The sequence below is a fragment of the Ambystoma mexicanum genome, chromosome 3p (assembly GCF_040938575.1).
Source record: "Ambystoma mexicanum isolate Mex_15411 chromosome 3p, UKY_AmexF1_1, whole genome shotgun sequence".
NCBI lineage: Eukaryota > Metazoa > Chordata > Amphibia > Caudata > Ambystomatidae > Ambystoma > Ambystoma mexicanum.
In genome coordinates, this window is record NC_090925.1 from 916819205 (window position 1) to 916846841 (window position 27637).

General features: G+C 47.7%; 1 protein-coding gene across 2 annotated transcripts in view; it reads right to left on the bottom strand.

The window, feature by feature from the left end:
* The window catches only part of LOC138581106 (rab GTPase-binding effector protein 2-like), a 137295-nt gene that overhangs the window by 25051 nt on the left and 84607 nt on the right, over positions 1–27637 (bottom strand). For both annotated transcript variants that reach the window (XM_069652187.1, XM_069652186.1), the window contains 2 exons: positions 23866–23982; positions 1278–1376 (listed from right to left, as the gene is read on the bottom strand). In XM_069652187.1, coding sequence (XP_069508288.1) covers positions 1278–1376; positions 23866–23982 — 216 coding nt within the window. The remainder of the gene's footprint in view (positions 1–1277; positions 1377–23865; positions 23983–27637) is intronic.

Sequence of the window (27637 nt, forward strand, 5' to 3'; positions counted from 1 at the left end):
ATATTGTCACTTGATTGCTCTCTACCTGCTCTGGGGAACAGTTAAATTGTGGAACAGCATTTGCTGCAATCGTGGATTCAAACAGGGACACAGGTACACAGTTGCACTGTTTCACTCTCATGATATCCCTCTGCGATTGCTTGTTAAAGCCTCCATCTACTCACTGGGCCTCATTACGAGGTGGGCGGTAAGGGATTACCGGCACCGGTAAGGGCACCGGTGCCGGTAATCCCATCCCACCCTACGAGTTCCCTTTGCGGGTCCTCCCTTAACGCCTGGTTTTTCCAGGCGTTAAGGACGGGACCCGCAAAGGGACTCTGGAGCTAATAATGGTACCGCAATTTGCGGTACCGTTATTAGCGCCTTCCCCATTCCCATTGAGCCCTATGGGGGCTCAAATGGGAATGGGGAAGGGCCCTGGTGAATGGGGAATTACCGGTCCCGCCAACCTTGGAATGGACCGGTAATTGCTCCATTCACCAGGGCAGAGTCGGTAGGGTTTTGGAGGCAGCCATGGAGCTAATAGCGCCATGGCTACCTCCAACCTCGTAATGAGGCCCACTGTCTTTCCAGGTAATGGTTCAATGCTAATCCGAAAAGTTTCAGCAGACACCGCAAGTCTGTGGTTCATTCGTGTTTTCTCCCCTGCTCTTGTTGCATGACTGGTTTGTAGGGTCTAAAATGGTTCAGTTGTTAAGAAATGTGTCCTCCTAGTGATCATTATTATATGTAGATGATGGCCCAACTCAGGTTCAAACCTTCCTGACTAGCGATAAATGCATTTAGGAAGTTTTAGTGTGGCTAGCCCTTTTCTTCTCTCCTACTGGCGAATTGGGTCTACTGCGTCTCATGGAAGGTAGCAGGCCTACAGGTTCCGGTCTCATCCATCCTCGGAGAGGCCCATATGGCAGTCGCAGACCAATTATGTCCTTAGTGGCCCACTACCCCCAGGTGCTAGATTAGAGAGAACCACGCATTCACTACAGGTGCTATTAGTCGGTTAACACTCATCAGAAACGGTTCTAGGTCAAAGGATCGACACCAAAGGGTCGACAGGTCAAAGGATCCATTTTTTTTCACAAAATGTGAAAAATAAAATTAAAAAAATTAAAAAATTAAAAAAAACATCGATCCTTTGACTAGACACCATCAGAAACTCATAGGCACAGTTTGTCACTCTTGGTTCTATAGCTGCATTCTGTGAAAGGAGTTGGTAGGTCTATCAGTAGAGTGTTAAGTAGATGTGCCTATGGCAGTCTTAAGGGATTCTCACTCACCAGCTGTTTTTGAGTATTATCTTGTGCCTGCGTCACTGTCACCTGAAGGCCCTGCAGCAATTTCTCAGAGTTCTGGATTTGATCCATTAGCACCATAACCTGCAATTAAATAAAAAATACCCACCATCATTGTGGATAGTACAATAAACATGAAGCATCCCTGTACAATCTGAGAAAACCCCTGTCTCTGCGGACTGTACAATGACAAGAAAAAGGAACAAGAAGACCCCCCTCCACACACACCCCCATTGCTGTCACAATAACCTCATGAAAAAGCTTGTACATCACTACAAACGGTCCATTAACCAAATATCTTCCCCCAAGGAAAAAGAGTTTGCCATTCCTCGTAGTGTTTGTTACAGAAAGGTAGACAGTGAAGTACATTTAAGATACTTTGTAGCTCTATATATTTTTATAGAATGGCTTTTTGGTTACTTAAAGAGTTCCTGCTCACCACCAATATGGAACGATAAACTATTTGAAACATATGTTCAATGAAAATTATGCCAACGGCTTCAGGAGTACCATCAATCAGGGTTCAACACAGCCAGGGACCTAGGTGGACATCTTGACGATCGAGCCACACTACATGTCTAGTGTGGACAATTGTTGCACAAAACCCATAAATCCCAAAAGAGGTGCCTTGAGACAACCAAATGATTACTAAAATTAATGTACTCAAATAGGGGAATAACAATGCAAGAATCAAGGTTCCAAATTGTATTCATGTAATTCTTAAAATCTATAATATACGCTTGTTGCTGATGAGTATCAAAGTCACAAAAAGCTTAATTTTCAAAAGGATGACATGGAGAATGACTGCTTTCGATTAATTTCAAGTCTGCACAACTGTTCAAGAAATATCTATATGAAACAAACAGAAAAGCGAAGACTTGTCAAATAACTGTAAAAAAATAAAATATTTTAAATTTGAAATGCGTATCTATTTGTGACTCTCCAACGTGTTCCAATCACATAGGTTTTAAAAAGATATGTGTCTGGGTGCTTAGTTTCAAGGATATCACACAATTAACATCCACAAACTCAGAAAGTTACAACCAAACTAGAGGTAATCTGTAAACAAAGACAAATCTCAATTCATGCAAGGATTGAAATTAATGTTCAATAAGCAGGTGCTAAAGGCAGCTCCTGGGAATCCACCATTAAACAGTGACCAGGAGCTATGACTGGGGAAAAGGACCTACTACATAGTGATTATAGTTTTTTTAATAACACACTTAATACCGAAGAGGTTTCGAAGTGCAGATCCGGGATTAGACCCTGTGTTGCACTGCGTCGGCTTGCTTCCAAGACAAGTGGATTGCCACTGAGCTACACTAACCGTATACTAACCGTACTACATAGCATTTGGCAAATCTAACTTTCATATAAAATGCAAACCTATTATTTTGTACAATATTTAGGACTTCTTATGCTTTAAATGTTGTTTAGCTGTGTCCTAAAGTTTATTTGTAGATTGTCCAAAAAGCACAGAATTAAATTAAAATAAGTGTGTTTGTTCGGCATCAGTTGGACTGGGGAGCCAAAAGTAGCTCCTGGTATCTCTTGGTTTCAAGCTAGCAATGCTCTTCTAGGCTGCAAGCAGGCGCTCAATTTCGAACCCTGCTCCTATGTGGAAAAAATGACAATGAAAGGATTAAGTTACTTACCTGTAACGATTGTTTTCCAGCATGGGTCTGGCATGGATTCACATGCTCATGAAAAACGATTACACAGCAGTGAATATAAACAACCACGGGAGGTGGCAAGGCTCAACAGAAGCAATAATATTCGCCTTTGGAACAGAATCACTTCAAGTGAACAGGTTGCAAAGCACTGCTTGGCCGACATGGGACTCCTCCTAGGTATCCCTGTCGACACAGTAGAATCTTGTGAAGTTGTGCGTGGACCTCCACACAGCAGCCCTGCAGATGTCAAGCAGGGGCACACCGAGAGAGACGCAGTCGTTGCTGCAATGGCTCGGGTGCAATGGGTTCTAGGCTGGCCTGGAAGAAGCCTGTTAGCTAGCCGATGACAGTGCATGATGCAGCTGGAGAGCCACCTGGAGGTGGAAGCCTTCCACACAGCCTTTCCGTGATTCACAGACCACAATTGACGAAAGTCTTCAGAAAGCTCTTCGTGCATGCCACGTAAAACTTCAAGGTACAAGCAATGTCCAGCGAATGCAAGGCCCTCTACACCAGAGACGACGGATTCAGGAAAAAGACAGGTAACACCAAAGGCTTGTTGAGTTGGAACTCCAACGGCACTGTCGGCATAAAGGTGGGGTGTACACAGTACCACCCTTGAAGTGTGGAAAGACAGATACAGCAGCTTTCATGATAGTGCCTGGATCTCCCCGATCGTGGGGCCTCCCCGATCGTGGGGCCGGCCGGCCCTGGAGGAAGCCTGATCATGCCCAGGGGTGGAGTCAGAGGCCTTACCGACTTCAAACATGCCACCAACCTGCTGTAGCAGTCCTCCTTGAACTTCTTCGAAAACCCCGGGCTGACCTTGCATCCCTCCTCATCATTGTCCAGATGCAGGCAGTAAAGACACTTGTGGTGTCGAGCCTCCACGAAAAATATTTCTTAGTCAACATTTCACACAGAGTTTGAATAGGCATCTCTTCTCCTCGGTCAGGGTGAAAAAGCAAGAAGTAGTCCAAAGCCTCAGCCTTCCAATGAAGATCCTTGATGAAGCTCGATCTTCACCGACAACGGGTCCGTGCTGCTGGTAGTCAACCTACAGTCGAACGATAAATTAAAAAAATCTGTCAAAACTCACGTTTTTATACAAAAATTCTAAATATAAAGAAAACAACTCAGAGAGCTCTAAGATGACTCCCCACACTGAAGCGTGCAGTAAAAATCTGAAGATGAATACAAGATGGTGCCATGCATTGAGGGCGTGTGAAGGCAGAGCTCCGTACCTGATCGGATGTTAATGGCAAGAAAATAAGGAGTGAAGGGCAGTCTGCCTCTTTGGAAGTCAAGGAACATGTGCTGGTGAGGATCAGGTCCCTCTGCAGCCGCACACTGGGAGGCAGAAGGATGGAGCAACAAAGGACGAGGAGCGCTGTCGGCCCGGCTGTGATGCTGGCCATGTATCAGAGGGACAGGGCCTCTGAATCCCTGTCCTTTATTGCTTCTTATGTGTTCAGACTCGTTTTCCGCACAGGAGTTCATGTGGGACTCCTGGCGGTGCGGATCTTCCAGTATTTGGTTTGGTGAACAGACCCTTGGGATACCCTTATGGCACCCATGGGTGGGAGTACGACCCTGTACTACTAGTGTATGTTTTTGGTCACCTGTGTGTGGCCCACAGAGCAGGGTATGGGCTGGTGGCAGCTCCGTGCTTAATTGACCGGTGCCCTGAGCGTCCTCCATTTTGGGATGCCCAGGACCTGTCATTGGAATCAGTGGATTCCTGATGGGAAACAAGATGGCCCCCGTGGCCTCTTGCTTTTTATCACCTGTTACCTTCTTTTCCCGAAGTCCCGGGAAGCCCTGACTCTGTCCCTTCCTCCCGACTGGCTGTTGGGTGGAAGTTCTATATATGGTAGTGTGGGGAAGCCCACGCCAGACTGACTGGAGCCTTCCCAACAACTGTATGCTGTGTGTACGCCCGTGGGGTAGGACCCGAGTGAATATGACGAATACGCATTCTGTGTTATGGGTGTCTAGTATCTGGTGTGTGACACAATGACTGAGACAGCCCTGCCCGAAACTTGTATGAATGCAGTGTGTAGTGCTGAATGGCTGAGTGCTTGTGTCACGTCCACCAGGGTTCGCACTGATGCACAGAACAACCCGCAGCCACTCGCAACCCAACTGAACCTCAATAATTCTCTGGCTCGCACACAAATCCTCAGGCAAAGGCAACAGTTCCCTACCAGTTTGCTTGGTACTTCAGGCGTTTATCGACCCTCTCTCCTCTGGCAACTGAAATGGAGGTACCCTTTCCTCTGGCGCCGCTATCGGCACAATCGCCACAGCAAAACGGACTAGTTGTCACGTGACCAGCAACCAGTATCACGTGACTCTGGTGCACGTCGACCGTGGCTTCATGGACCTGTCATGTGACTGCTGTTTTGTATAAAGCCCGCTGAGAACTCGGAAATGGTGCTTCTCAGCTGCTTATTCAAGTACTGCGTGGCGCTTTGGATTCTACTGGTTACTTTGGAACTTACGACTACGGATTTCTTCTTTGGATTGGTTTCTGGACTCTGCCCCTGAATTGCTACGACGCCTCGGACCCTTTTGGATTGCTTTTCCCCTATATTTTGATCCAGACTTTGCTTATTGTTTTTCCCTCTGGATTCTGCTTCAACGGACACCACAGGAACTTACTCTTGTTGGTTCTGGTGTGTGTTTCTACTCGACTGGGTTCTACCGGACTGCAACATAACCCGGTCCATTGGTTATCATTTAAGACCCCTTCACGTTTCCTATCTGGTGCCAAGTCCCGTTTCCCATTCGTGCTAGCACTTACACAGCCTTAGGTAAGCAGTGTTTATATTGCCTGTATATTAATTTATATTCACTTGCCTATTTTGCACTGCTTGATTACTTACCCATTGCCTTGCAACGCTCAAGGGGTCTCTTCGGCAGTTCCCGGTTGCAGTTCCCGGTTCCACCTCGATGACCTACCACTCACCTGTGGCCGCAAAGACTCCACAGGCAGTGGTTACATTCGGCCTGTGGGGTACTTGGGGACGGAGGTATCACAATCTGCACGACCATCAAGGCTACAGAACAGACTGAAAAGCCGCTTGGTCATCCAGATTATGGATCCCTCTGCCGGGGACCCTGTGACCGCTTTAATGCAGGCGGTTGTGGCTCTTAGGACCGACATGGCCGCAGCCACCGCCGCGATTCACCATCGTTTGGACACTCTGCAAAGCGCACACCACCCGTTACCCGCAGATGAAGAAATAGGTGATCCTGACCCTCAAGTCTTGCCACCACCCATGCCTCCTTCTACAGCACCTACCCCAGTATTTCTTTCTACCTCATTCCCACTTGCGGCTCCTGAACGATACCAGGGTGACCCCCGGAAATATCGCACTTTCATTAACCAGTGCAAGCTCCACTTCCTATGTAAACCCCAGGCTTTCCCCGATTCAGTGACCAAAGCTGCCTTTCTTCTCTCCCATTTATCTGGTGTGGCGGCAACCTGGGCAAATCCGTTCATGGAAATAATCACCCCGCTTTGTATGATTTCGATCTCCTAGTCACAGAGATGGCAAAGGTGTTCGACACCAAATATAAGGCCCATTCCCGGGATCTAGAACTCCTGGACCTTACGCAAGGTAAACATTCACTGATTGAATACATAACCCACTTCAATCAACTTGCCGCAGAAACCTCATGGCCCGAGGAAAAAAAGGCGGTGGTATTTTACAAAGGTCTTAGTAATGCAATGAAAGACGCATTGTCTGTGATACCATCCCTTCCCTCTGTCTTTTCGGACCTAGTTGACCTAACCCTTCAGGTGGACGCCCGTAAGACCGAACGCAGGATCGAGGCTGGTCATTTCACTCACTCCTCTCTAAGCCTGACACCTGCAACCTCTACTCCAGAACCCATGCAGATAGGCGGGATTCGGAGTCCCATAACTCAGGTCGAATGGGAACGCAGGAGGACGGATAACGCCTGTTTTTACTGTGGAATAAATGGGCATTATGTGAAAGAGTGTCCCCGCCGACCTAAGATCAAAACTACGGGTTTTCAGAAGGCTCGCCCTTAACATCGGGGGTACGGACGAGCACTTCAACAACCCCCGTTGAACCGACTTTTGGTCCCATTAGACCCATAGTAGTGCAAGCAGTGTTAAAACCCACCAAGGAAATCACTCATCCTGTACATTTAGTGATTGACTCCGGAGCCTCTGGGTGCTTCATTGACATCTCACTAGCACAACAGCTCAATCTACCATTGGTCAAGAAGACACATCCAGAACCCGTGCAAGCGGTGGATGGGACCAATCTTGCTTCTGGTCCAATCATCCACCAAACCGCACCATTAGAAGTAATAATCCAAGATGTCCACAAAGAAACCTTGTCCTTTGACCTCATTACTACTCCACAGTTTGGTATTATATTGGGGATTACTTGGTTGAGGCAACACAACCCTCTAATCAATTGGGGAACAGGACAGGTGGTGTTCGAATCGGACATCTGCCAACATTTCTGTTTATCGGAAACCGACGCAACCACCTCTCCCGCCAGTATCCTCGGCGCTATGGCCGCTTCCCATATCAGTGACAGTGCACCTGACGTCCCCACAGCACACACTGTGGGGGCTGTGTTAACCAGTATTCCCACCGAGTACCACGAATACCTCACGGTCTTCGATAATGCCACGTCCGAAGGTTTGCCACCACACAGGCCTTATGATTGCCCCATAGATTTGGTACCGAATGCTATGATTCCAAAGGGTAGGGTTTATTCATTGTCACAATCCGAGGAGAAGGCATTGAAGGAGTACATCCAGCAAGCACTGAAGTTGGGTCATATTCGACCCTCTTGTTCCCCTGCTGCTAGCCCCATCTTCTTTGTACCTAAAAGAGAGGGGGATTTACGCCCTTGTGTCGATTACAGACGATTGAATAACATTACCATCAAGAACAGATATCCGATTCCACTCATCTCCACGCTACTGGACGGGTTGGCACGGGCTACCATCTTCACAAAACTAGATCTGCGGGGGGCTTACAACCTGATTCGTATACGTCAGGGAGACGAGTGGAAGACGGCATTCTGTTCCCGACAGGGTTTATTTGAATACCTGGTAATGCCCTTCGGGCTCTGTAACGCCCCTGCTACGTTCCAGCGTTTTGTTAACGAGATATTCACAGATATCCTTGAAATCTATGTAGTGATCTATTTAGATGACATCTTGATCTTTTCATTATCTCTGGAGGAGCATATACTCCATGTCAAGGAAGTGTTGTCCCGCTTAAAGAGTAATCACCTGTTTGCCAAACCCGAGAAATGCATCTTTCATACCAATGAGGTGGATTTTCTGGGCTTTCACATAACACCTGGGCGCCTGTCCATGAACCGATCTAAGGTCAGTGCGATCACTGAATGGCCCGTCCCATCTACTCTAAAACAGCTACAAACCTTTCTTGGTTTTGCCAATTTCTACCGGCGATTTATCGCCGGTTTTTCATCAATCGTATCCCCGCTTACAGCCCTGACTAGTCCTCTCGTTCCATTTTCTTGGTCGCATGAACAACAACATGCCTTTGAAACACTTAAAGCCAGATTCACCACGGCCCCAGTCCTGCAACACCCTAACCCAGACCTCCCGTTTATCCTAGAGGCTGATGCATCTTCCTTTGCCATGGGGGCCGTTCTGTCTCAGCCTTGCTTGACCACCGGTCGTCTACATCCGGTGGCATACCATTCACGAAAATGGACATCGGCAGAGTCCCATTACACGGTCACTGAGAAAGAACTACTAGCCATCAAGTACGCACTTCAAATTTGGCGACACCATCTTATGGGGGCTAAGCATCAGACCGTGGTCTACACCGACCACAAGAACCTACAGGATCTGGCCAGCCTAAAATGTTCAAACAGTAGACAGGTCCGTTGGCACTTGTTCTTTGCCGCCTACGATTTCGTGGTGAAGCACAGACCTGGCATCACCCATGGTAAAGCAGATGCTCTCTCTCGCTCACCTGGGGGGGATTCCCTGTCTCAGTTTCCTGATACCATACTAGACGCGGGCCATGTCATTTGTGTATGTACCCCGTCCCCTCCCATGATCTCCATCATTAAACAATGGGTTTCCGATCACCTGAATGCTTTGCAAGAATGGGATGTGGTACTACAGGCGGGTTTACCTTTCATCCAGGGGAAACTATTTCTCCCTTCTTGTGAGGTACGAAACCAAGCGCTTGCATGGTCCCATGATGCCGCCATCAATGGTCACCCAGGACTACATCGCACCCTAGAACTATTGCAACGTTGGTGTTGGTGGCCGTCAATGAGGCGTGACGTCGAACACTATGTAAACACATGTTCAATATGTGCACAAAGCAAATCACGTAGGGGTCGTCCATTAGGCTTACTCCATCATTTGCCTATTCCTCCCAAGCCCTGGCACACAGTCACGATGGACCTCATCACGGACCTTCCGACGAGGTTATGATACAATCTGGGTTGTCGTTGATTCCTTTACAAAAATGGCCCGTTTTATACCCTGTACCCGAATACCGTCTGCTCCAACTCTAGCCCGGTTGTTTTTCGAGTCAGTTTTTTGTCTATTTGGCCTACCGCAGGTCATAATCTTAGACCGCGGTACACAATTCACGTCCCGATTTTGGCAAGCACTTACTAAACTCCTGGGTATTGATTCACACTACTCCTCGGCTTACCAGCCAGAGAGCGATGGTCAGACTGAAAGAGTAAACCAGGCCTTCGAGCAATATCTACGATGCTTGACCCTCCAGTATCAGGACTCTTGGCTTCGTTTACTCCATCTTGCGGAATTTGCCTACAACAATTCACAGCATTCATCTACTGGCTTTTCCCCATTCTACTCATTATACGGCCAACATCCGCGTACATTGCCACTTCCCGATTTTGCTTCCACAACACCTGCTGCCAACGCCTGTGCCCGGGATCTAGTCACCATACATGCTCAGACCCTTGTCCATCTGCGTGAGGCCCAGTCTACAATGAAAACGAAGGCTGACCGCAAATGCTCGGAAGCCCCTAGTTACTGTGTGGGCGACCGTGTCTGGCTGTCGACACGTCATCTTCGCATTCCCGGCTGTCGCAAACTATTGCCTCGTTTTGTTGGCCCTTACCGGGTCGCCAAGGTTCTAAACCCCGTGGCTTATCGCCTCTCTATTCCTCCATCCTGGCGCATCCACCCTGTTTTTCATACCTCCTTACTCAAACCTTGCCCTGCTCCTACCCGTCTCCTTGTACCACCTGCTCCTGTCTCTGTGTCTTCCCCGGATGTCTACGAGATCAGTGCTATTCAGGGTTCCCGTTTGCACAGGGGTAGGCTCATGTATTTAGTGGATTGGTTGGGTTACGGTCCTGAGGATCGCTCCTGGGTCCCTTCCTGTGATGTCCAAGCCCCTCTGCTGGTTTCCCGTTTTCACAGGGACAATCCCTCCAGCCCACGGGGTCGAGGGCCTTTGAGGGGGGGCTCCGTCACGTCCACCAGGGTTCGCACTGATGCACAGAACAACCCGCAGCCACTCGCAACCGAACTGAACCTCAATCATTCTCTGGCTCGCACACGAATCCTCAGGCAAAGGCAACAGTTCCCTACCAGTTTACTTGGTACTTCAGGCGTTTATCGACCCTCTCTCCTCTGGCAACTGAAATGGAGGTACCCTTTCCTCTGGCGCCGCTATCGGCACAATCGCCACGGCAAAACGGACTAGTAGTCACGTGACCAGCAACCAGTATCACGTGACCAGCAACCAGTATCACGTGACTCTGGTGCACGTCGACCGTGGCTTCATGGACCTGTCATGTGACTGCTGTTTTGTATAAAGCCCGCTGAGAACTCGGAAATGGTGCTTCTCAGCTGCTTATTCAAGTACTGCGTGGCGCTTTGGATTCTACTGGTTACTTTGGAACTTACGACTACGGATTTCTTCTTTGGATTGGTTTCTGGACTCTGCCCCTGAATTGCTACGACGCCTCGGACCCTTTTGGATTGCTTTTCCCCTATATTTTGATCCAGACTTTGCTTATTGTTTTTCCCTAAGGATTCTGCTTCAACGGACACCACGGGAACTTACTCTTGTTGGTTCTGGTGTGTGTTTCTACTCGACTGGGTTCTACTGGACTGCAACATAACCCGGTCCATTGGTTATCATTTAAGACCCCTTCACGTTTCCTATCTGGTACCAAGTCCCGTTTCCCATTCGTGCTAGCACTTACACAGCCTTAGATAAGCAGTGTTTATATTGCCTGTATAATCATTTATATTCACTTGCCTATTTTGCACTGCTTGATTACTTACCCATTGCCTTGCAGCGCTCAAGGGGTCTCTTCGGCAGTTCCTGGTTGCAGTTCCCGGTTCCACCTCGACGACCTACCACTCACCTGTGGCCGCAAAGACTCCACAGGCAGTGGTTACATTCTGCCTGTGGGGTACTTGGGGACGGAGGTATCACATAATCTGCTCGACCATCAAGGCTACAGAACAGCTTGCCCGAATCCACATTCTGTGTTGCGAGTGTCTGGATGGAGAAGAACGGCCTGAATGCATTGTGTGCCTGATTGGCTGACTGACTGCCTGAATGCCCTTTTGAATGATTGGTCGCCTGAGTGTGACCCAGCAGAATTAATGGGAGAACAACTAGTATATCTGGGGGCCTCTCACTGCTAGAAATCGCTCAGAAGCTGAAGTTGATACTTGATTCTTACTCTCGAAGCCTAGCTGGAAGAAGGTGAACCGCTGTTCCCTTACTTGTAATCTGAAAGCTGCTGTGTCTTCAAGGACTGATCCAAGTGAGGACCTGGTAGCTACGAGGGACCATCGTGCACCAGCTGATCTTTGCCAAAGCTCCCTGGAAGACAGACCTTCGATAGGCTGCCGACCGGAGAAGGGGACCACCGAGGAGAACGAAGAGAAGCACCGGACAGCCGTCCACCGTCGACGATCGCCGTTGTCGACTGGAGCCGCAGTACTCCCTTTGCCTAAGAAGGTTTATAGTCATAATATCGAAAAAATAATGTTGAATTACAAAAATGTCGAAAACACATACATATAACAGAAAAAGTCATTAATTCGAAAATAAAATGTCGAAAAAAAAAATCGAAAAACCAATGTTAAAATAACTGTAAAATGTCACACATACTAACGTTTTTTATTAGGGGGGTCCCCCCCCAAACCCCCCATCCCAAACCCCTACCCCAACCCTCCACTCCTCCCCATCCCCCCCAACACCCCCCATGGATATACCTTTAATTTTTTTAAAAAAGTATTTAGTAAAACATTAATTAAATAATTATTAAAAAAAAACATCCCAAACCCCTACCCCAACCCCCCCCCTCCTCATCTCCCCCACCCACCATGGATATATCTTTAACCATTTCAAAAAATTATGTTTTATAAACTATAATTAATTAATTATTTATTTAAACATTAATTCGAAAAAATATCGAAAAAAATTCGACATTTTTGTAATTCGACATTTTTTTTTCGACATTTTGACTTTCGAAAATATTGTATTCGATATTATGACTCGACACCGCCTAAGAACATTGATCCAAGAACTCCCTTGTTCATCATTGTCAACCGCTTTCGTCCTGCCGGAAAAAGACAAGGCCTTCGACAACCGAGGAGACTCCGCCGGTGGGTTACCTGCCACCCGAAGACCTCAGAGATGCCGACAAAGCTACTGAAGCCAGCCGTGGTCACGTCCCGTTTGCCAATGCCAGACTCCAACGACTCGACACCCTTGCTGGGCCAAAGTTCTTCACTAACTCTTTCTTAGGGCAACAAACCATCGTCGTCGAGGTGCACCGCACGCCTCCCCTGTTGCAAGACGCTTTCGATCACTCATCTAAAAGCACCGCAAGGACCGAAGCTGCTGCCTCAACGACAACGTTCACCCTTTTGTCACCTGTGGCTCCTGCTTGAAAGGGAGCACACTCAAGAAGGGCCCGAGGAAGAACTCTACAACACAAGGTACGTTTGGGTTGCAGAGCTATAGTAGAAGATAAGACTTTAATAGACAATATATGGACTGGGCTTGTAGTACATCTTCATTTATAGGTTGCCCAGGTGGGGGGATCCTCACACCCAACTTTATCTAGGTAACAGGGCCAGTATTCTGCCAATTGTCTAACCAATGTGTCTTCCTCTTAAGTCTATGGTTGATCTTGTTTTGCTGTGTTGGTTCGGATGCTATTCTGAGTACAGTTGATGGCATTTTAATGGAATCTGAGTAATCGTGGTACCACCTAGAACTGTATATATTTACCATTTTACAATTGTCGGAGCACAAAGTGTATATAACATTGAACCTTATTTATATAAATACAGTGTTTTAACTAATACAGTGTGTGGACATTCCTTTGTGGGTGCTTGGGGACTACACTGTATTTAAGAACCAGCCTGCATCACCTCCTGAGAAGCTAGGCCTTGATTGCTCGTCCATTGCTACCATAATTGAGAATCTTGGCTGGGGTGCTCTGTGCTTCTCCTCTGCCGTATAGAGAACAGGCGTACAGACACCCCCCACCAGTGGCTGCTTTACACCGGCCATGCCAGATACTTAGCGGGACGAGCTCTCTTTCTGCCCACACGGGTCGCGCCAACGAAGCGAACTGCAAAATTACACTGCCAACAGAACTGATGGGAAGCAGGAATATCGATGGCAGCAGGATAGTATCTCCCCGTGGAAGACTCCTTTAGGGAAATAAAACGGAAGCAAGGAGCCATGACACACGGGTGAAGAAAGCACTCGAACATTAAAACCTAGAAGTGAAGCATCTGGTAAACGGAAGGCTTAAGTGTGTGCACAGCCCGTGAGAGTAACTGATCAGAACAGCTTTACTATCAGCTGCAATCCGTAACTCCTGCCTCATTGAGAGACTCGCTACACGTTTGAGTAGCAGTTAACAAACTCTTGCAATATAACAGACACAAATTGCCTTATCTGCAATGGTCGTTCAGTGAAGTCACTGGCTCAACGGGTATGTACAATGAAAGGCCACAAGTGTTGAAGCGGAATTGGAGAAAAATAAGAAAATAAACCCAATTGGCAGAGCGGGCAGACTGCCTATAAACTGAAGAGAAAACAGCACTGCGAAGTCCACCCACTTGGGATGCCATGGCATCATTCTTTTCTGTATTAGAATATAGTAATCAACACAACTGCTAGAACACGGAACTCTCAAGTACAAATATATCAAACGGACTGATGTTTGATAATGTGGTAAGGGAGTGAACTATCACATGCTGCAAGAAATTAACATCTATTGCACTACAATTCTCACTGAAGTGGTCCGGCAAATGCAATACAGGTTGTTGTGCCAGAGGGGCACAGTGTGCTGAAACAGGGCTGTCAGATTCACATATTTGTAAGATGGACTTGCCATTGGCTCTATAAGCCACATTCTAATTTCAGGACCCTAATACTTTACTTCTGAGTGATCCAGACAAAACAACTATCAAAGGAGGAGTGCACTTGGAGCTTATTATAACTTTATTATACTTCTCTAAATTCCACAGGTGTGAGGTTAGGACGGGCAGCAGAACTAAATTGTCTACCAATATCATACAATTGGGAGGCTAGGTGACCCTCGTAGATCGGTTTGGCTTCTTTAATATCAGGCAGACTCAAGCGGGCCACAGACACCCTATGCCGGGAACCAAAGAAAACCTCTTTGGTCGCTCCCCCAAACTCACAAGCTAATAAAGCTAATAAAGACAGACCTTTACAAGACATTTGGGCCAGAACTTCTCGGGTCCAACAGGCAAGCACTCCAATTCACCCGACATCGCTTTAACAGAAATGGCAACTCTAAAAGAGGACTTTACGTAGAGCTTTCCGGACTTCCAGAGCATGTTTACTGCGTTATTCCAGATGCAGTTCACTACCTTCACAACGGAGAACAAATAATTACAGACTTCAGGAAAGATCTATCCGACTTGGGCGAACGCACTAATGCCAACGAAAGGGCGATACAGGAATGGACTATTGATAACAGGCCATCAGAGGAACTACTTGAAAACTTGGCCACAGCGATTCAGAATCTTGACAGCCAATGTGAAGACAGGGCAAACTTTCGGGTCAGAAGTCTCCCCGAATCAGTTACGGATCCTGATCTGAATAGTTGCGATATTCAAGGAGCTATTGGGGGTGGAGGAGGAGATCTTACTGCACCGTGTACATAGGGTGGGTCAGAGAAGAGTAAAACCAGGCTCACACCAAAGAGACGTACTAGTGGCGTGCAGGAAATACCTGCAAAAGAAACAAATTCTTTGGGCTGCTAGGCAAAGAGATCCCATCACATACAATGGCGCAACGAAAGAAAATTGTACAAAGATCTCTCCCCGATCACCCTTCAAAAACGTAGGGAAATGCAAACAGTGGTAAAAACGCTGCAATCAAAGAAAATAAGGTACAGATGGACATTTCGATTTGGTGTTACATTTGCACTCGACGGGAGGAAACATAGGATTAGCTCTCCCGCAGAAGGTTTGGACTTGTTGAAAATCAATGAGGATGAAGGAGGTATCGCAGGGAGTCAACAAACACAAGCGGAATGCGAGATCTCAGAAAGATCACAGGAAAAACTGACCCGGGATGCAGGATGTATGCAGATGAGGGGGTCAGATGGGACTTGCTGGAATCTTCATCTGCATGGACCGTTACAAGGGGAAAAAAAGTGACACAAATGGAATATTGAAGAGGGGAACGTTTTGGTGATGCCATTACGCCATTTATAAAGCAATACGGAAAGCTCAGGTATGGAACGCTCCACTTGGAATCTACGGAGTGGAGGTGAGGAGGGTTTTAGGATACCCTAAGGGGCACCCTGGAGGAAATGGTGTTCCATGTGGGAGAGATAACAGTTGTAGGTGCTCTAGGTAAAATGGGTCACACCAAGGAGTGGGGATGCAGGGGACAAGTTGTTGTAACTGTTGGGGATAAGGAGGGATTATGTAAGGAGAGAAGGGAGGGGGACAACCGCAGGGTTTTATGGCAGTGTATGATTGATCCGAGTTTTTGGGGTAAGGCATCTGTTACAAATGGCAAATTAAAATGTAGATGCATTCAAGTGTATATCATTTAATGTTCAGGGGCTGAATACCCCTGTTCAACGAAAGAAATTGGAGGGGTTCCTTCCGTGGCATCGGCCTGAGCTTTTGATTCTGCAAGAAGCCCATATAAGACAACAAGGTAAGTCCGTCTTTATATCCGGCACTACCCGATGATGATTCAAGCTAACGTGCCGAAGAAAGCAGCAGGGGTTTTAATTGCATTTAGGCAGGGGTTACAATTTAAAATAATGAATACTAAATCGGATAGGGAAGGTAGATTCCTCTTTGTGGCTATCAATATAGATTCAACCAAAATAACCTTGGTATCGCTTTATGCTCCAAACACAGGCCAGGATAGCTTTTTGAAGACGCTAATGGAGTTATAAGCATTTATGGTAGGAGAACGGTTAATATTTGGGGATTTAAATCTGGCTTGGGACTCGAAGGATAGAAGCATGAGAACACGATGCACACAACCTCCTCCCTCACAAGGGCTCCGTACCAAAATAAAACAGTTAGCAGTCTTAGATGTTCGGACAACTCTGAAGGGAACAGAAAAAGGTTATACATACTATTCCCATGTCCATAACTTGTGTTCACATATAGATTACGTATAGTCATCAGCCATGCTGCTGGGCAGTATCTCAAATATAGAGATACTTCCAATCACACTATCAGAGCATTTTCCTCTGGAACTGAAGCTTTTCCTTCCAAGGACGACACCTTGGATGGGGTCATGGGTTTGCCCTTCTGAACTATTCTGGGACCCTGTTCAGAAGGATAAATTAGGGACAAAAATCGAAGAAGTTTTTGAGCTACATGATACTGGGAGGATCTCGATATACATCTTATGGGATGCCTTTAAGGCAAAGTTTTGGGGGGAATTGATCTCAACTGGGGCTGCTAGACACAAACAATGCAGAGCAATTGAGTCTGAACTGGAGAAAGAAATGATAATGATCATGAAGAAGATGGAAACTGAGGGCGTCCCAGCTATAAAAAAGGCATTCAGGAATGTTAGGGGGAGGTTACAACTACTGTTAGCATCAAAAACAGAAAAGGGGCTATTATGTGCGAAACAACATTTTTATATACAAGCGAACAAAGCAGATCAGTTGCTGGCTAGACAATTAAGGCAGACCCAGGCCGCATGCACAATTTTAGGAATCAAGGACAAAAACGGGGACAGGGTATCGGTAACACCACAGATTATCACAGAATTTGTTGATTTTTATTCTACACTTTACAATTCCGATAACCCTGATTCCTTAACACAAAAAGTGTTTGCTGATAATATGCTTGGAATAAGTTACTTACCTGTAACTGTTGTTCTCCATCATGGGTCTGGCATGGATTCACATGCCGAAGAATATTCCCTGTCGTCAGGCTGGGAATCCTCGGTAAAGGAAAAAAATCAGTTTCAGTTTCACTTCTGAACGGTCTTTCTCCTAATAACCAATCATTGAGCTCTGGGTAATACTGCCCCCTAGTCAATTACTGCCCTCTACCTAAGCCCCTTCTCGGTCAGCCATCTTCAGATTTGGTAGCACGTAAAGAGACAGTAGGACCAAGAGAAGAGTCGCAGAGGGGCAGGCGGCAGGGTTTGCATGTGAATCCATGCCAGACCCATTCTGGAGAACAACAGTTACAGGTAAGTAACTTGTTCTTTCTCCACCATGGGGTCTGGCATGGATTCACATGCTCATGAATAAAGAATACATAGCAGTACATACATGCACAACCACGGGTGGTGGCAAGGCTCAACATAAGCATTGCTTACCTTCTCACCAGGCTCACCTTCAAGCGAACAGGTTGTGCAGCACTGCTTGGCCGACTCTGAACTCCTCCCTGGAATTCCTGTCGATGCAGTAGAATTTCGTGAAGGTGTGTGTCGACCTCCATGTAGCAGCCCTGCAGATGTTCAGCAAGGGCACCCCAGACAGGAACGCCGTTGTAGCAGTGATCGCTCTGGTGGAATGGTCTCTCGAAAGGCCAGGCAGCGGTCGGTTTGCCAACCGTTGACAGTGGGTGATACAGCCCGAGAACCACCTGGAAATGGAAGCCTTGAAGAGGGCCTTCCCATCGTTCACTGGGCCAAAGTTCATAAAAAGTTGAGAGGTTTTCCAGAAACTCTTCGTGTGGGCCACATAAAACTTCAGCGCTCTAGCCACATCCAGCGAGTGCAAAGTCCTTTCAGCCATAGACAAAGGAGTCTGAAAAAATACCGGTAACACCAAGGGCTTGTTTAGATGAAAGTCCGACAGCACCTTGGCATGAAGGAAGGGTGCGTCCACAGCACCACTCTCGTCTTGAGAAAAGTCAAGCAAGGTGGTTTACAGGAGAGGGCCTGGATCTCTCCCACTCATCGTGTGGAGGAGATGGTCACAAGAAAAGCAGTTTTCCACGATAAAATCTTGAGTGGTGCAGAATGCATAGGCTTGAACAGAGGTCCCATGAGCCTAGTAACCACCACATTGAGCTCCCATGCCGGGGCCGGAGCCTTCACCGGCAGGAACGAGCGGAATAGTCCCTTGAAGAATTCCTTGACCAGGCGGTGCGACCACCAGGATGGTCGTCCTGGAGATCTGGTGCAGCGGGATATGGCCGCCAGATGAACCTTGATGGAAGCGTGGGCCAGCCCCGACTTGGCCAACGTCAGCAAATATGGAAGTATCCAAGTAGCCTTAATCCTCAGTGGGTCAATCTCTGGGAATGACACCAAACAGCAAATCGTTGCCACTTAAGTCTGTAGCATTTCAAAGTAGACGATGCTCTAGCCTTGGCCAGAACTTCCTTGCAGTCCACTGGGAAATTGTAGCCACCGAATTCTAACACTGCAGAAGCAAAGCCTTCAGGTTCAGAATCCCTGGATCGTGGGGAAGAATGGCACCTCATTACCTGGCGAGAAGGTCCGCGACCACTGGCAGCTTCACTGGTGGAGACGCTGACATGCTGAGAAGGTTGGGTTACCAGATCTGCCTCGGTCACGCTGGCGCGACGAGGATCATCCTGTACTGGGACTGTCTGAGTTGATTGATGAGTCGAAGAATCAATGGCAAAGGGGGGGGAACACATAGAGAAAAAGGCCATTCCAGGGGAATGATAATGCGTCCCCCTTGCTCCCCGGGTGAGGAAACCTGCTGACGAACCTCCGGCACTTGGTGTTTGTTGCCGTCGCAAACAGATCGATCTGGGGATTGCCCCGTCTGCAGAACAGTTTGTCCACCTGGTCCTGCCGAAGCTCCCATTTGTGGCAAGAACATAGCTCCCTACTGAGAGAGTCAGCGACAGTGTTCTTTGATTCTGCCAGATGAAAAGGAATGAGGAACATTCCATGGGCAACGGCCCAGTGCCATAGGTCCTGCACCTCTTTGGAGAGCGCTGGGGATCTGGTGCCCCCCAGCTTCCTGGTGTAAAACATTGTGGTGGTATTGTCCGTGAAGACCCACACCACCTTGCCCTTGAGGGCGGAAGGAAGGACTTGAGGGCCCAAAACACTGCCCGAAGCTCCAGCATGTTGATGTGCAACGATTTCTCCTCCGGCAGCCACAGGCCTCTGGCGTGAAGACTCCCGGTGTGAGCTCCCCATCCTTCCAGGGAGGCGTCCGTTGTGACAGTCTCCTGGTGTGGTGGGGTCCAGAAAACTGCACCTCCGAACAGATGAGCACGCACTCCCCACCACCTTATCGCTCGACGAAAGCCCCGAGCGTGATCTTGTCCTGGAATCTTCCTGACACTTGTATCCAACGGCCGTCGACAAACTCCTGTAAAGGACGCATCCATAGCCTGCAGAGATGGATGAGATGGATGCATGACAACATCACCGTGGCAATCTTCAGTGCTAACAGCCATTGCACCATGACCAAGATGGCCGCTATCCTTTCCTCCGATGGGGACTCCAGGCACGACACCGTGTTGAGTTGCGATCCCAGAAACAGCGTGTCCTGTGATGGAGTCGAGCAGGACTTTGCATAGTTCACCGAGAACCCGAGGTCCGTCAATAGGTGGGTGGTCCTCGCTGTGTGGTCGACGGCAATGTCCTCTGAACTGGCCCAGATGAGCCAGTCGTCCAAGTAAGGGCAGACGCGGATCCCCTGCAGTCGTAGATGGACTGCCACTGGTGCCAGGCACTTGGTGAAAACCCTTGTCCAAAGGGAAGGGCCTTGAATTGGTAATGCTTCCTCTGAAGGACGAAGCAGAGAAACTTGCGGTGTCCCTTGTGAATTGGGATGTGGAAGTACGCATCCTCCAAGTCCAGCGACGACAGAAAGTCTCCCTCTTCAAGCTGTCCGAGTACGTGCTGAAGACTGACCCTCCAGAACTTTTGGGACTTTATGCATTTGTTTAGTTGACAGAGGTTGAGGATGGGCTTCCAGCCACCGGTCTTCTTTTTCACGAGGAAGTACCTTGAGTCCACTCCGGAGCCCTGGAGTCGCTGGGGGCGAGCACGATCGTGCCTTTCTTTAACATGGCCATCACCTCCAGCAGCAGCCGAGGGATGTGGTTTTCTTGCCAGGCCACCGGTGGTATCCGGGGACACTTCAGTTGAAATTCCAGGGTGTGTCCGTGAGCAAGAGCGCCCAGCACCCAACGGTCGGTGGAGATGGGCTTCCACACGCTGACGAAGTTCACCAGCCGGCCTCCCACTAGGTTGCATGGGTGGCGGCCAAGGAGCGGGAGGGCTGGCAGTAGGAAGAAGAGCTCCCGCCGAAACCTTTGGAAGATCCTTGGGACTTGCCTCCTGAGGGCCGAAACGGCAGCAGTCACTGTTGAAGGGTTCCCAAAGCACATGCCGTCTTGGTGTTCGTCTTGATGGCCTGTAGAGACTCATCTAGAGCCTTCCTGAAGAGGTGGTCTCCGTCAAAGGGCATGTCCAGCACCCTTGTCTGAACGTCCTGACGAAAGTTGGTGGTCTTGAGCCAGCCATGACGGCGAAGGCAATCGCTGTTGCCCATGTGGAGGAACCTTGCGTCGGCCATGTCCGTGGCCACCGTAATGGAATGGTCCGACACCACCTCACCTTCCTGTAGAATTTTCAACTTCTCGTCATTGGGGAGGAAGTCCAGGCTGGTAGCGATCTTGAACCATAACTCTCGGTCGTAGCGCTCTACGATGGAGAGGGCTTTGGCGGCCTTGATGGTAGTGGCCGCATAGTAGATAACCCGTCGTCCATTGGCATCTAATTTCTTCCCCTCGTTGCCTGGAGGGGAGGACGCTGCCGAGGAAGAAGCGCCCAAAGACTTCTTCTTGGCCGCTGTGATACTACAGAGTCCGGCGACGGCTGGGCCCGCAAGCACTTAGGCGCAGAGTCCGGCACCCTGTACTTCTTCTCAAGGCAATCCCTCTTCACCGGGGCTGTAGAAGGATTCTTCATGAGGCCTAAGCCTTCGTCCCAAATGTCATCCTGGAGTGGGACAGAGAGGATGGTCTTTCTCTTTGCCTTGCGGCACTGGTACAAGAAACCCTCCTCCTCTGGAACGAGCTAGAAGAGTTCCAAAGCTCTGGGGATCGAGTGAAACAAGCCTATCTCGTCTGTGGGGAGGATCTGGGAGGAGGTGACGAGAGGTCCCCCAATCCACCATAGTTGTCCTCGCCTGTCGTAGTGCGGGGTCCGTCTCTTCTTGGACAGTGGATCCTCTGTCGCCAGAGGGACGGCCTTTGCCTAGAGAGATCTCTAGGCAGCACCTGAAGCGCGGAGGTAGCTGAGGCGGAGGCGGAATAGGCAGTTGGGGAGCCGGCAGGGCACCCAGGCCTTCGTCGCCTTGATGCTCTTCCTCGATTGTATCCTCACCGTCGTCGCCTTCGTCCGCGCGCTTGTCGTAAGGTCTGCTTCCGACATTTTCTTCCTCCTGAATAGTTTGAAGGTAGATGAGCTCCTCCTCTCAGGAGATATCCGTGCCCTGGAGGACCTCCGTGCCTCTCCCCAGCCCCCTTCTTCGCATCCAGAGGGGACTGTCTCAGAGATGACCAGCATCATCTTCTCAAGGGTCTTCTCTATGGGCCAGAAAACAGCCTCCCTCCTGGGAGGAAGGGAAACCCTCGCCTTCGGAAGTGTGTCCTGCAGTTCCACCTCAGTGGCCTTCACAAGAGACGCCACTACCCCTCTCAATGGAAGTTTGGACCTTCGCTGGGTGTACCTGGGCCTTCACGGTCAGGACCGGTCCCTTGTCCCGTTTAGCCTTGTGCGTCCCGGGCGCCTTGTCCTGCTTGGCCTTCTCCTTACGGGGAGGGTCAGCACCCCGATCCCCCTTGGCCTTCTCTGGCAGGTTTGTCTTGGCTTCTCCTGGAGTTTGCCCGGATGGTCCGACTTCCTCTTGGACGACGATCCTGAGCGCTGGCTGGTGAGTGAAGTTGCTGGAGATGTTGGACGAGCCCTGGCCGCTGGGGAGCATGCCGCAACAGCGCATCTGGGGGCAGTGGACTTGCAGTGCTTAGCCTTCTGTTGGACCCCTGGGTGGGAGGCACCCTCACAGGTCTTAGAATCCTGCTCAGCTTTCATAGAACCGGGAGAGGCATGCTCCTGGGACACACGCAGAGCAGGGACTTTGGCCTGTAGCCACTCATTCAGCCTACGCCGATCCTTCAGCGTGAGAGAGGGCATCTCCTGGCAAAATGCACAATCTTCCTCCTTGTGCGTCGGGTACAGGCAGTAAAATCTGATGGACTGATCAGTTTCCCCATAACAAAATGAGCACAAGGTGCGAGTTCACAACCCTGTAAAAAGACAGGACAGGTTGAAAAACAAAAGAACTCTGGAGGGAAATTTGTCAAAAGAGAAGTCTTTCCTAACAGTAGTTGACCAAACCCTTGTACCAGACGAGGAAGTAGGGTTGTGTGGAAAAACAGAAGGATTGAGACTGAGGACATTTCTTAAAGAATAATATGAAGGCCTAACTTTCCCCATCTCTATGGGGTATTCCTTACCTATTTTACTAATGTGCTTGTCCATCGTCTTGGAATGTCCAAAAAGAATAAGTCCTCTGTCCAAAAATGAACATTGTCTGAACACTAAACACCACCCATAGCTGCTCCCCACTGCGTTGACACATTTTGGTTTAAACCTGCTCATTGGAGTTGATGGATGTTCTGGTTATCAGCACTTCATAATAAATATGAATCTGAGACATTAAGTGCTGGGCTGTGAAATAAGTGGCCTGGCAAGCACCCTCACAAATTAGCACTGTAGCTAACCCAGTGTTGCTGTGAGAATCTTCTGGCTCCTCCTAGTAAGACACAAATCAGGCATTCAAGTCCACTCAAGGGCAGAAAACCATGAAACTAGGCTTGGTAAGGATAGACTAATGGTAAGCAGCGTAGAAATAGTCCCATTTGCATGCACTCAAAGATGTTTCGGAGCACTTTGAGGCACTTTGAACAGGGTGTTCCCTGTATACTATACATCAAGGAATTAATGTATAAGAGATTTCAGAGTTCATGCTCACACTGAAATGTCCTCTTACAGGCCAGCATCTCTGCAAGACTTGCATAGCCGTCACAAAAACTTTCCAATGGTAGGCAGGCCTCCATTTCTATGCTACTTCTCTTCTCAGCAGTCTCATCCATGTTTAAGCCAAAATCCGCTTTACTGGTTTCACTACCTCCCTTCCCTTTGATGCAACAGACACAGACCTATAGCAATTGGTCCCACCCCAGAGATGTTTTTGGGTTCTAGGAATCTTCAGCTGACTGTATGAAGGCAAGAGAGGGGACATTTGCAATAAGACTTTATAGAGAGCGGTGTACATGGATTGAGACCTTAAAACCAAGGGTCTCATTATGAGCATGCACTGCTTTAGAGCATGGCATCCCAACATGTGTTGGTGTACCTGTCTTGCACAGTCCTCAGTGCTCTGGCGCAAAGTCTCCTCCAGAGCCTCCTTCTCCCGGGTAACACTCTCCAGGCCCTCGTTGGTACAATGCAGAGTTTGCTGATGCCTTTTGATCTGCAGGAGACAGAGGATATCATCTTGATGCAAAAGCCACAAAAAATGCAGTGCCAGTGACCGTACACATGCGGCATACATGAAACAGAGAAAGAGAAATACCACTGAATGTCATTACGTCCTAAAACTAGAAAAACACATATGATACAGGGTGGTTTAGGTAAATGTGTGCTAATTTTAACAAAACGCACACACTCCTATTTTAGTGATTTCTGTGGCCATATGCGAGTCGGAGTGTGTGTGGACATCTTATGAAAGGCAGGAGAGAGACAGAGATTTATAAAAGGTGCCTGGAAACACTGTGGAGAATGACATAAGTTTGCTACGGAGGAATTCATTATAAGACTGTCTGGACAAACAAAAGCCGGATGCTTGGGTAACGATGGGAAAAGCCAAATGCCAGACAAAGCGCCTCTTTATTTATAGTTTTCAGTCTGGAGCTCTGCCCACAGCAGAGGCTTTTCAAGACTGCAGTCTCTATAAGTTTACAATGAAGCAATTGTGAGGTTGACAGATAACTTACAAGGAGGTCTCTGCAAGAATAATGCCCCAAGGAAACACAATACATGACCTGATGAAACTGTTTTACCAAATAGGTGGGTTGTGGATTACAGTATGAAACAGATATACGACTTAAAACTAGACTAAGGTGGATGGGTGTGGGGGTGAGGGGTTTAGAGGGGGGGAGTGGGGCCTTAGGGGGTACACTAAATATTTGGATGACTGCAATTCCCGCCTGAAGTAGTAATTTACATAAGCTCTCAACCAACAAGAAATGTTGATATAATTCCACACAGTGAGTTATCAAACCCTTTATCAGAGGTATTTATATTTTCACTGGATTGCAAATTACATTATTTGCTCTGGAATGAATGGACAGCACTCTCCAACCTATGATGTGAGGGTGGCAAGCCGGATGGGACTAAGGTGGTTCAAATGGTAGGCAATGAGCCTCCCAGAGGGCGGATGGAGCGGGATCACACTCACAGAGACACTATTTATTTGCTCGAGAGAAGCGGGTTAATACAAGAAACAGTAAACTGTAACTACAAGTCCTAGCAGATAACAATAGATGTTAAGACAGAATTCATATTTCTGGGGATTCTAGGACTACCCCCCCACCCTTCGTTATTTTTCTGGATCTTTGTAGTATTGAGGCCATGCATGGTCTAGCTCTGCTTCCCCCTCCTGCTGCTTTCTTCTATTCCTTGGAAGAAGCAGGTCTGCTGACCTGCTGAAGGAGTTTTTACAGCACATTCGTTTTTTCTTACCCTGCCATACTGGCTAGATACAGTGGTATGGCCATATCCGGGTTTGGGTTTTCTGCCTCTGGAGATCCATTCGAATTTCCTGAATGCTCCTCCTGATCTGCTCCTTGGGACGCATCCAGCCATTAGCCCTGTTCTTGGACCTTTTTCTGTTTAGCGGACAGCCTACTTTTTTCAATCTGCCGACGGGTGCCATCTAGATGTTGTGGAAAGCCTGATTGTTCCTTTTCTGGGTCAACGCTAGCTTAGGTTGCAAGTACCTCGGTGCCAAACAGACATTTTTATGGGAGGGCAAAAGGGGGGCCCCACCAGGCTGCCTGCTCTAACGAAGTAGTAAGATTCCATTGTTCAACAGACTTAAATATTTTATGGCATGCTGCTGAGGTACTTAGCCCATTGCCTGTATGTTTTGACAAGTACTTTCTGCCTTGATCATTTCAACGTGTAATGCCTTCTGTGTTCACTGTGGTATACATAGTTTGTGCAGTTGTCGAAGTGTATGAAAAGAAGTAGTGGAGCTATGTTCCCTACTGGCCTGCACCGCTCCCCACAAACCCCATTGACACCCCCCTCCCATGCACAATACAAACCCAAAAACACATGCGCCTGATGTGTAAGGGAACATCCAGTGCCGTGCACTGAAAGTGCAAGTTTCAACTTCTTCCTACACCTTTATTTTAAAACGAAACGGTTCCGGAACGGTTTCTTTTTAAAATAAAAGTATAGGAGCTGTAAAACCTAATTAAAAGAAGTAGAGGAGCACCGCTCCCGACCACTTCGACCACTGAATTTGTGTGTTCCTAACGGCACAACTCTGTGGCATTCTTTCCTTCCTGTGGTAATTACGTTTATCATGTGCAATGGCTAAAGTTGAAATGCATATTGATAAATTGAATGCCACAATCGTTTAGAAGTTAGCTCAGTGTGTCAAGCACTCTTTACAGAGATATGTGTTCATATGCAAGATTAGAATAGCACATTCCAGCAAATCTGGCCGAGCCTTTCCTATGTTTGAAGTTTATAAACCTACCTGCATAGGTCCTTGGTTTTATAGCACAACAGGTGATATTATCAGCATTCTACCTGCACCAGATAGGGGTTGCTCTAAAAACTAACATATCATCTGTATGGTGAAGGTCTAGAAATTGGTTTGTTCGGATGGGGTGTTGTAAAACCTAGGCAATCACCTCCAACGATGAGCATAAACTATTAGTCCAAGAGGTGAATAAGTATCCAAATTCAAGACTGCGGAACAAAAGCATTCATGCTTGTATCCTGGCTTTGTCAGCAGACGATAACAGTGATCCTGGTCAAATCATCTAATATCTTTAACATTACTGTGCTGTTTTATGTGAGGTGTACCTTCTTGCATGCTGTGGCATTGTTTAGCCCATTACTTGATCTTTATTCTTATGTAGGCCATTTGACTGGAAGGGATGGTAGGCAGAAGAGAGCACCAGATGTTGCAGGCCTCGGGCAAGCATATTTTATGGTCTGCTCGTTTGACACACAAGTCAGTTTTTTCTGCACGTTTATAAATGACAATGTCACAAGCCATTGTTTTCGAAGTATTTAACGCTTTAAAATATGGACCAAAAAAAAACAGATTAAATATGTTAAATCACATCGATTGGTATGCTGGTACTAAAATACTTCCCTTTATGATGGACAGAATGAAGCTAGAATCATTCCCATTTTGCTTAACACCCATCTATAATACTTTTTTTTTCATAAATGGTCATGTTCGGTAATGTGATATGTTTACTTTCCAAGTCAGTTTTATAAAATGAGATTGTTTTAGTTCATGACAAAAACTTGAAAAGAAAGTGTTCAAATGCAGAAATTTCAGATTTGGCACAAATCCAATCCTTAACTAATGTGGGATCCTGGGCATCTCATTTAATCTTGTATTGGCTAACCTCGCAAAATTGCTTGTCCCTAAACCTTTCAAAATTGTCAGCCCTTCAGAGTGATTTCCTTCGCAGGGTATGATCTTCATAAAGCCTCACTCACAGGTTATAGTGTTCCTTCCACTATAATAGTGAGGCTGTAGTGTTCATTCCACTATGATAGTGAGCACTGATATATTGCACCCCACAGCACTTGTTCCTTTGTTCTCTAATGGCAACACTATTCGAAAGCCAAATTCCACTTCTTCTCTCAGTCTGTCTGGATACAGACACCTTCCTGGTAGCTTCTAATCGGCATCCACTATCCATGCCATGGTATGTGTAGAGTTCTCCCTCCTTCCAATTGGTCTCCTCTATCCATGCTTGAGCACTTTTGCATTCTGTGAGGCAGCTAATGTGAGTTCTCCCATGTTATTATATTTTGCATTTATATAGCAATCTATACAGCGCTCTGTCTATTCCGGGTTACATGTACCT